Below are 10,005 nucleotides of genomic sequence, written 5' to 3' on the forward strand. Positions count from 1 at the left end.
AGGGTTTTAATACTGTTAAACTCCATAAACATATACCATTCTTTCTTGATAAAAACCCTCAAGAAAGTATGGATAGAAGGATCTAGAGTCAGAAATTCCACAGCTCAATACCTGAGGGTGCTCTGGTGGGAAGGCCGAAACCCCAGGAGCAGGCAGCGAGGTCCTTGAGGTCCTCGGGGGCCTTGGGCCACATGGGGAGAAGAGGTTCCCTGCTTGGAGGGCATTTGGTAGAGGCCATACAGCCTCCCCACAGGCAAGGGTCCCAGTGGACTCGGAGAACAGCCACCTTTGCTGGTACTGGCACAAAGACGCCAGGGTGCAGTGAAACCTGGTGCCTGCCGTGTGTTGTGGTTACCATCACCTCTGAACCTCTGCACAAACGTTCTCTGGGGCAAGCTGGCACCTGGCCATTGCTCAATGAGAGGGTTGGACCAGGTCCAAGCCGCAGGGTTCTCAGAAGCGGGGGATTGGGAAACACAGCCCCATCTGAGATAAAATTCAGGAGAGAGGTGCCACCTAGCAGGCTGATGGCTTGGACGTGGACAGAATAGAAGTGAGGAGTAGACGGAAGCCAAAGACAAAAGAGGGGTGCTTGACTGAGGGTCAGTGAGAGCACAGAGTTACTGTGCCAGAGACTAGGAAGCTGGGTGAAGCCATTTCCACCTCTCCAGCCCATGCACATATGCTTCCACAACCTGATCCACCCCAGTAAGCTAAGCAGTGCCACCTAGTGGAGAATGGAGCCATTACACCAAGTCCCACCCAAATGCGACCTCCAAGCACATGCCCTAGAGGACCAGAACGAGTCTCTCCACCTGCTTAGTGTACGGACTATAGAGTGTTTCATGGTTTCAGTTCTAGGGGAAACTGGATACAACATTTGGGGTTCATTCTGTTTGCTGGTTCATCTATCTGTTTTTGTTTGTTTGTTTTTTTGTTTCTGTCTTTGTCTAAATTGGGTTTTTTCTTTGTCTTTTCTTTTTCTTGGATATAGAAAGAGAAAAATCATTTTTTGTTTTCTTTAATTTTTTTAAAATTCTTTTTACTGTTTTTAATTTTTTGTAAATTTTTTATTCTATTTCACTTTCTTCATTTCATTTTATTCTATTTTATTATATACTTTTTAAATTTTAAACGTTTTCTTACATGTTTCTTTCTTTTTGTTCTTTTTTTTCTTTTCTTTCCTTTTTTCTATTCTAACAAGCTTCTTTCAACAACCAGACCAAAACACACCTAGGATCTAACTTCCTTTATTTGATTTTTTGTGTAGTTTTTAATTTTTTTATTTTAATTTTTTATTTTATTACTTCTTTCTCTTCTGCCAAAATGACAAAATGAAGGAATTCACCCCAAAAGAAAGAACAGGAAGAAATGACAGCCAGGGGCTTAATCAACACAGATATAAGCAAGATGTCTGAACTAGAATTTAGAACCATGATAATAAGAATACTAGCTGAGGTTGAAACAGGCATAGAATCCCTTTCTGTGGAGATAAGAGAAATAAAATCTAGTCAGGAAGAAACTAAAAATGCTATAACTGAGATGCAATCTTGAATGGATACCACAGCGGCAAGTATAGATGAAGCAGAACAGCAAATCTGCAATAGAGAAGACAAAATTATGGAGAATAATGAAGCAGAAAAAAAAGAGGAAAACTAAGGCAAAAAAGCACAATAAAAGAATTAGAGAACCCAGTGACTCATTAAAAAGGAATAACATCCAGGGGCACCTGGGTGGCTCAGTAGGTTAAACTTCCAACCTCGACTCAGGTCATGATCTCCTGGTTCATGAGTTCAAACCCCACATCTGGCTCTGTGCTGTGTCTCCCTCTCTCTCTGCTCCTCTCCCCCGTCTCTCAAAAATAAATAAACGTTAAAAATAAAATAAAAAAGATTCTGTCTCTTTCTCCCTCTGCCGTCTCCTAGCTTATGTGCTTGTTCTCTCTCTCTCTCTCTCTCTCTCTCTCTCTCTCTCTCTCTCTCTCTCTCCTAAAAAAAAGGAATAACATACAAATCATAGGAGTCACAGAAGATGAAGAGAGAGAAAAAGGGGCAGAAGGTTTATGTGAGCAAATTGTAGCAGAAAACTTTCCTAATCTGGGGAAAGACACAGACATCAAAAAGCACAGAGAACTCCTATTAGATTCAACAAAAACTGACAATCATCAAAGCACATCATAGTCAAAGTCACAAAATACATAGACAAGGAAAGAATTATGAAAGCAGCAAGGGAAAAAAAAGTCCTTAACCTATAATGGAAGACAGGTTAGGTTTGCAGCAGACCTATCCACAGAAACTTGGCAGGCCAGAAAGGAGTGGCAGGTACATTCAATGTGTTGAATTGGAAAAATATACGGCCAAGAATTCTTCGTCCACAAAGGGCTCTCATTCAAAATAGAAGGAGAGAGAAAGTGTTTCCCAGACAAACAAAAACTAAAGGAAATCTAAACCAGTCCTGCAAGAAATTTTAAGGGGAATTTGCTGGGTGGAGAAAAGACAAAACAAAAAAGACCGAAATCAACAAAGACTAGAAAGGACCAGAGAACATCTCCAGAAACTCCAACTCTACAGGCAATACAATGACACTACATTCATATCTCTCAGTAATCACTCTAAATGTCAATGGACTAAGTGCTCCAATCAAAAGACATAGGGTATCAGAATGGATAAGAAATCAAGACCCATCTATAAGCTGCTTACAAGAGCACATTTTATTTATTTATTATTATTTTTTTAAAGACACATTTATTCAGCGTCATGATCAGACTATTACATTTAGCAATCAACAGCATGGGTGCAAAAAAAAAAAAACTACATTAAAGGCCTTTGTTGGAATGCTTTACACTTTCCACAGAACAGAAACTAAAATAACCTGTTATACAATTAGTCACAAATACAGTCCTCGAGTTTTTTGCCCATACACATGAGTGTTGTCTAAAACGTGTCTTCTTTGTAGCAGCTAGGCCCTGCCACCACTGTGCTTGGCTGAGTTCACAAATCTGTTGTAACCTGTAGCTTCCTTGTCACTTCTCTGGCTCTCCTCTCCTGCTAAGCTTTGTTTCCTGGCAGTAATTAAAACCTTCTACCGCTGCCATAGCTGCTGCTGCTGCTGGAACCTCCATAGATACCTTGGTTTTGTGGTTTGGCAAAGTATTGGCCTCCACCACCATAGGGGCCAGAGCTTCTGCCTCCAAAATTTCCTCCTTTCATGGGCCCAAAACTTGAAGGTTGATTGTTGTAGTTGCCAAAATCATTACAGCTTCCACCACCTCCAAAGCTGCTTTCATTGTTACCAAATCCATTATAGCCATCCCCACTGCCACCATATCCACCACCATCTCGACTGCCACCAAAGCCACCTCGCCCACTGAAGTTTCCTCCACAGCCAAAGTTGTCACTCCCACCAAAATCACCTCCACGACCACCACCAAAGTTCCCAGAACCACTTTGACCTCTTTGGCTGGAGGAAGCACGAGCCATCTCTTGCTTAGATAAAGCTTTCCTTACTTCACAGTTGTGGCCATTCACAGTACGGTATTTCTGAATGACAGTCTTGTCTACAGAGTCATGGTCGTCAAATGTTACAAAAGCAAGGCCTCTCTTTTTGCCATTGCCTCGGTCAGTCATGATTTCAATCACTTCCATTTTCCCATACTGTTCAAAATAATCTCTTAGATGACGTTCTTCAGTGTCTTCTTTAATGCCACTGACATAAATCTTTTTCACAGTGAAGTGGGCACCAGGTCTGTGAGAATCTTCTCTCGAGATGAGACAGCCCTCTTTGGTTCTACAACTCTTCCATCCACCTTGTGTGGCCCTGCATTCATGGCTGCATCCACCTCTTCCACAGTGGCATAGGTGACAAAGCCAACCCCAACCCTAACCCTAACCCTAACCCTAACCCTAACCCTAACCCTAACCCAACACTACCCAAAGCAATCTACATATTCATGCAATCCTTATCAAAATAACACCAGCATTCTTCATGGAGCTAGAACAAACAATCCTAAGATTTGTATGGAACCACAAAAGACCCCGAATAGCCAAAGCAATCCTGAAAAAGAAAACCAAAGCTGGAGGCATCACAATCCTGGACTTCAAGCTGTACTACAAAGCTGTCATCATCAAGATAGTATGGTACTGGCACAAGAACAGACACTCAGACCAGTGGAACAGAATAAAGAGAACCCAGAGATGGACCCACAAACATATGACCAACTAATCTTTGACAAAGCAGGAAAGAATATCCGATGGAATAAAGACAGTCTCTTCAGCAAGTGGTGTTGAGAAAACTGGGCAGCAACATGCAGAAGAACGAACCTGGACCACTTTCTTACAGCAGACACAAAAATAAACTCAAAATGGATGAAAGGCCTAAATGTAAGACAGGAAGCCATCAAAATCCTCGAGGAGAAGCCAGGCAAAAACCTCTTTGACCGGGGCCGCAGCAACTTCTTACTCAACACGTCTCCAGAGGCAAGGGAAACAAAAGCAAAAATGAACTACTGGGACCTCATAAAAATAAAAACCTTCTGCGCAGCAAAGGAAACAATTAGCGAAACTAAAAGGCAACCGACAGAATGGGAGAAGATATTTGCAAATGACATATCAAATAAAGAGTTAGTATCCAAAATCTATAAAGAACTTATCAAACTCAACACCCCCCCCAAAACCCAAATAATCCAGTGAAGAAATGGGCAAAATACATGAATAGACTCTTTTCCAAAGAAAACATCCAGATGGCCAAAAGACACATCAAAAAATAATCAACATCATTCATCATCAGGGAAATACAAATCAAAACCACATTGAGATAGCACCTCACACCTGTCAGAACGTCTAAAATTAACAACTCAGGACACAACAGATGTTGGCAAGGATGCAGAGAAAGAGGATCTCTTTTGCACTGCTGGTGGGAATACAAACTGGTATAGCCACTCTGGAAAAGAGTATGGAGGCTCCTCAAGAAATTAAAAATAGAACTACCCTATGACCCAGCAATTGCACTACTAGGCATTTATCCAAGGGATACAGGTGTGCTATTTCGAAGGGACACATGCACCCCAGTGTTTATAGCAGCACTATCAACAGTAGCCAAAGTATGGAAAGAGCCCAAATGTCCATCGATGGATGAATGGATAAAGAAGATGTGGTTTATATATACAATGAAGTATTACTCGGCAATCAAAATGAATGAAATCTTGCCATTTGCAACTACATGGATGGAACTGGAGGGTATTATGCTAAGTGAAATTAGTCAGAGAAAGACAAAAATCCTATGACTTCATTCATAGGTGGAATTTAAGATACAAAACAGATGAACATAAGGAAAAGGAAGCAAAAATAATACAAAATCAGGGAGGGGAACAAACCATAAGAGACTCTTAAATACAGAAAACAAACTGAGGGTTGCTGGAGGGGTTGTGGGAGGGGGGATGGGCTAAATGGGTGAGGGGCATTAAGGAGGACACTTTTGGGGATGAGCACTGGGTGTTACACACAGGGGATAGATCACTGGAATCTACTCCTGAAATCATTTCATACTCTATGCTAACTAACTTGGATGTAAATTTAAAAAAATAAATAATTTAAAATATTAAAAAAAACAACTCAAGAAAACCCTTCTAAAACTATGTTGGTTTAGCAAGGTTGCAGAATAAAAGGTTAAAGAGCAAAAAATTCATTGTACTTCTGTATTCTTACAACCAACAATCGATCATTGAAAATACCATTTATAAAGAGCATCCCGTGCAATACTTAGGGATGGTGTTGACAAAAGATGTGTAAAGCCTGTTTGCTCTGAAAGCTGCAAAACACTGCTGAAATACATTGCTAAGGGCGTCAGCAGATGGAGAGGTACGCCGTCCTCATTGATGAGCAGACTTAATAATAACATGTAGGGGTGCCTGGGGGCTCAGTTGGTTGAGTGTCCAGCTTTGGCTCAGGTCATGATCTCACGGATTGTGAGTTCAAGCCCCCCATCGGAGTCTCTGCTGTCAGCATGGAACCTGCTTTGGATCCTCTGTCCTCCCCTCTTTTCTCTGCCCCTCCCCCATGCGTGCTCGTGCGCAGTCTCTCTCTCTCTGTCTCAAAAATAAACATTAAAAAATAATGAGATGTAAATTCTCCTTGAACTGATCTATGGATTAGGTGCAGTCCCAGCCCATATCCCAAGGGCATTGTTCATGAGGAAACTAGGAGGCTAACTCTGAAATGCATATGGAAATGCGAAGGATCTAAAATCGCTAAGACCATTTTGAAAATGAAGGTGAAAGGTAGAGGTGTCACACGACCCGAGTTTCGGCCTTAATACACTCCCAACAGTGTGGTAAGGGCGTCAAGACGGACATACAGACGGACGCACCCGTCGGAGTGTCCACGGTTAAGGACCCACAGCACCTTGTGTCGGCGAGCGTGTTAGAGTGGCGGGAGCCCTCTTCCGCTGCCGGTGGGGATGGGGGAGAGCAGCCTCTTTGGAGAGCAGTTTGGTGGCCCCTCCGATGGAAGAATCCCCCTATCACCTGCCCCCGGATTCCACTCCTGGGTTGTACCCAAGCGAGGTGCAAACATCTGTCCGCGCAAAGACCGGAGGCGATTGCCCACAGCGACATTCCTCATGAGGCCTCAGGCCTGGGAACCTCCCAGATGTCCATCAACAGGTGCGTGGGTGGAGGGACCATGATGTGACCGTACAGCGGAGTCCTGTCGGCAACAGGAGTGAATGACAGAGACCCCTCCGCAGCAGGGATGTGTCTCTGGATCCTGCTGAGGAAAGAAACCCGAGACCAAAGAGTACGTGCTGTGAGATTCCATTTTACCCAATTCTAGAAAACGTGGGCTGATGCACATGGGCCGTTTCCAGGCTTGAGCGGGAGGGGGCGGGCGGCGAATAGCTCTGTTACAAACAGCGCACGCGGTGGTTGCCAGGGGCGGGGCGTGCAGGGGAGGACGGAGGGGGTGCGCAAAGGGGTTGCAGGCAGCTTTGCGGGTGATGGGCTGCTCACTGTCTTGGTCGTAGTGGTGACTTCAGGGGCACAGAGCGTGTAAGTCTCATCACCGTGTGCACCCTGGGTGTGTCCACTTTATCGTTACTTCAGGTGTGCCCTGGCCGAGCTGAGCAAAGACAGAGGATGTTGGATGGGGGTTGGGGCGGGACACACGTGGGCAAAGCTGGGGACGTGGGTGTAGCTGATGGTGGCACCCGTGTGAAGCTCCTAATTTAGGTGATGTGATGGAGACACAGAGGCAGGCCAAGCGGGCGTTGCCCCCCCAGTAGGTCTGGGCGGCAGGGCCCTCAGGCTCCCCGGGCCCTGCTCCTGCTCCCGCTGGTCCCTCAGCCAAGCACCCTGCGGGGGGCCCCGCCAGCCAGGGCTCCTCCTTGCCGGCGCCCGAGTCGGGGCTCTGTCCAGCCCAAGGTGAGGCCTCAGAAGGTGGTGGCCACCCGGCAGGGGGTGCAGGCCTCCGAAGCCTCTGGTCCTCCTAGGAAGGGGCAGGCTGCTTGCTTGGGCATCTGCGGGGGTGCTGAGAACTAACAGGGACACAATGATCCAGTTGCCCAGATCCGGGCAGCAGACCTGGAACCCGGGCAGCGGGGCCCAGATCCAGGCAGTTGGGCCAAGGTAAGTTTACCCACATTGGGCTGACGCCATCCAGGTGAGCTCAACAGCCCCCTTTGCCAGCCTCCCTAGGGTGGAGGTGTGTGTGTGTGTGTATGTGTGTGTGTGTGTGTGTGTGTGTGTGTGTGTGTGTGTTCTGACCATTTGGGTCACAGGCCTTCTGCCCTGTGCCCCCCACCCAAGCCTCCCCCAGGAGCGTCCTCTCCTGGGGCTGCAGAGAAGATGCCTGGGGAGGGTTGTGTCTCCTCTGAGAGTGGGGGGGGGGGGGGTGACACTGGTATTTCAGGAGTCCTGCACGAGGCCAAGACGGGCCCTGGGTGACAAGTCCCAGGCCCTGGGGGCCTGTGAGGCAGGATGGCCTCCTCCCTCCCCCCTGCACTCCTGAAATAGGAAGACACAACCACGCTGGTTTTCGATCATTTATTCCTGTGCAGAGGTTCAAGTAGAAAAATGGAAACCCAACAGAATGAATGTAAAGTCAGAAGGGACGTGTGCATCCTCTCTGGGGGGCGGGGCTCCAGGCCATCGGCTCGCTGGCTGCGGCCCCAGACCCTCCGAGGGGGCCCCCAGCCCAGGTCGCGGGAACCTCCCCCATCGTGGTGAGGGAGGGGCTGCGGAATCTCCCAGTCCGGGAGAGGAAGCGACGGGGGGGCCTGGAAGTCCCCGGGGAAAGGGGATGGGCAGGTCACAGGCTGGGGGCTGAGAGGAGGGCGGCGAGGAGGAGGCCCAGGGCCAGCGCCAGGCCGGGGGCGGGGCCGCTGAGCCGGCTGCGGGCGGGGGCGCTGCTCTGCAGGCTCTTGTTGCACAGGTCGCCCTGACAGCACCGGGTGGCCGTCGCGCCACTGCTGACCTGGCCCTGAAGGTTGTGCGTGGGCGTGCACGACTCCACGCAGTCCTTCTCCACCAGGTTCCCCAGCAGGGGCTCCACTGGAACGGATGGGCACAGTCAGACTGGGCAGCTGCCTCTGAGCCCCCCGCCCCCCCTCCCCCCGCGTCTGGCCTCCCCAGCACCCCAAGTCCCAGCTCCCGGCCCCCACCGCCCCCCCGGCCGACCCATCACCGACCCGTCCCCACCAGCCTGCCGGCGTCGGGGCCCCTGAGCGGAGCTCTGGGGTGCCCTGCGGGGCCCCCTTCCCTGGCTCCGTGCTCCCGGGTCACTCACGCTTGGTTATGGTCCTGCAGTAGCGTGCGCTGGCCGCACAGTCCTGAGCTTTCTCGCAGTTGGTGGAGCTGGAGCACACGTGACAGCGGAGAGCAAGGGCTGGGGGGCGAGGGGCACAGGGGTCACTGTCTGGACCGAGCCCTCTGCCGCCCCTGACCCGCGCCAGGCCCCTCCTACACCCCAGGCCCTGCCAGGGCTCCTGTGTCCCCGGAGGCAGGAGGCGACAGTCCTTGGCTGCCCAGAGCCTGGGACGCCGGGACCCCTTGTGCCGGGCGGAGGGGCTGTGCTGGGCCTGTCTAGAGAGCTGGCGGTGCTGGGTACACGGGGGACCCTTCCCCAGGGACATCACAGGGCTCTGAGACTTGCTGAGAGCAGCTCACAAGACACGACGGCTGCCCCCCACCCCCCCGCCGCCAGAGGCTGCCCCCAGCGGGCGGAAGTGGCCGTGAGGACCTGAGTCAAGGCCCAGGGCTTCAGCCGGACCACGTTGAGCCTGTGGGAGGAGGGGCTTCCCGGGGACCAGACAGTCAGGGGCTGGGCGACCCGAACATTGGTCTTTCCCCAGGGGAGGCATCTCAGCACCGCCCCCAGCCTCTCTCCCTCTGCGTGTCTGATCCCATGGGCTGATTCGAAGATGCTGCGATATTTTAAGTCTGATTCCACTAAGACATGGGTTCATTTTGTTTGAAATTCAGTCCAGGATTCCCTGAGCCCAAAGGCCGGTAACCTCAGGCTTCCAGAGCGTGTCCCACAGACCCAAGCCTCCCACCCGCCCCAGCCCTGCACCCTGCCCCTCACCCACCTGGCCCCGCGGCTACCGCCAGTGCGACGAGGAGCAGCAGACCTGGCTTCATCTTGGGGTGTCTCCGGGAGCAGTGGGGGCCCCTCCTCTCTGGAGGCCTTATAGCTGGGGCAGGTGCTGGTGGGAGGGACCAAGGCGGGCAGGTGGCCAGGCAGTAGCGTTCCACCCGCCCCACCCTGGCTGGCCCACACCCACCCGCCCAGTGCGGCCTCCCCTGCCACCTGGAGGGACCTCTGCCCCTGGCTGCCTGCCCCCCAGAGCGGGGGGCTTCCCTCCCCCCACCTCCGGGCGAGGGACAGAGGCCTCCGCTGGCTCTGCAGCTCACTGCGTCCTCTTCCTCTCTCCGGCTCTCTGTCCGACCCCCGGATCATTTTGTCTCAGACCTGTCACCTCCTCCCTTGAGACCCCCACCCTCAGATAAGGTCA

The 10,005-nt window shown here is 50.4% G+C and overlaps 1 protein-coding gene and 1 pseudogene across 1 annotated transcript; both read right to left on the reverse strand.

The window, feature by feature from the left end:
* Positions 1–2,727: 2,727 nt before the first annotated feature.
* LOC109273029 (heterogeneous nuclear ribonucleoprotein A1-like 3) lies at positions 2,728–6,617 on the reverse strand (annotated as a pseudogene).
* Positions 6,618–8,021: 1,404 nt separating this feature from the next.
* LY6D (lymphocyte antigen 6 family member D) lies at positions 8,022–9,696 on the reverse strand. Its single transcript, XM_019459698.2, has 3 exons — positions 9,580–9,696; positions 8,778–8,876; positions 8,022–8,542 (listed from the first exon to the last, which is right to left on the reverse strand). Exons 1-3 carry the CDS (start codon positions 9,629–9,631, stop codon positions 8,301–8,303), a joined length of 393 nt encoding a protein of 130 aa, XP_019315243.1. The 5' UTR covers positions 9,632–9,696; the 3' UTR covers positions 8,022–8,300.
* Positions 9,697–10,005: the final 309 nt, after the last annotated feature.

The sequence above is a fragment of the Panthera pardus genome, unplaced genomic scaffold (assembly GCF_024362965.1).
Source record: "Panthera pardus isolate Hobbes unplaced genomic scaffold, ASM2436296v1 HiC_scaffold_7, whole genome shotgun sequence".
Taxonomy (NCBI): Eukaryota; Metazoa; Chordata; class Mammalia; order Carnivora; family Felidae; genus Panthera; species Panthera pardus.

Bases quoted from the DNA above. Each gene is read 5' to 3' on its own strand.
- LY6D (XM_019459698.2), bottom strand. From the start codon at position 9,631: ATGAAGCCAGGTCTGCTGCTCCTCGTCGCACTGGCGGTAGCCGCGGGG. The intron at 8,877-9,579 runs GTGGGTGAGGGG...CTCGCCCCCCAG, and splicing joins GGCGGTAGCCGCGGGGCCAG to CCCTTGCTCTCCGCTGTCAC. The intron at 8,543-8,777 runs GTGAGTGACCCG...CATCCGTTCCAG, and splicing joins CTGCAGGACCATAACCAAGC to TGGAGCCCCTGCTGGGGAAC.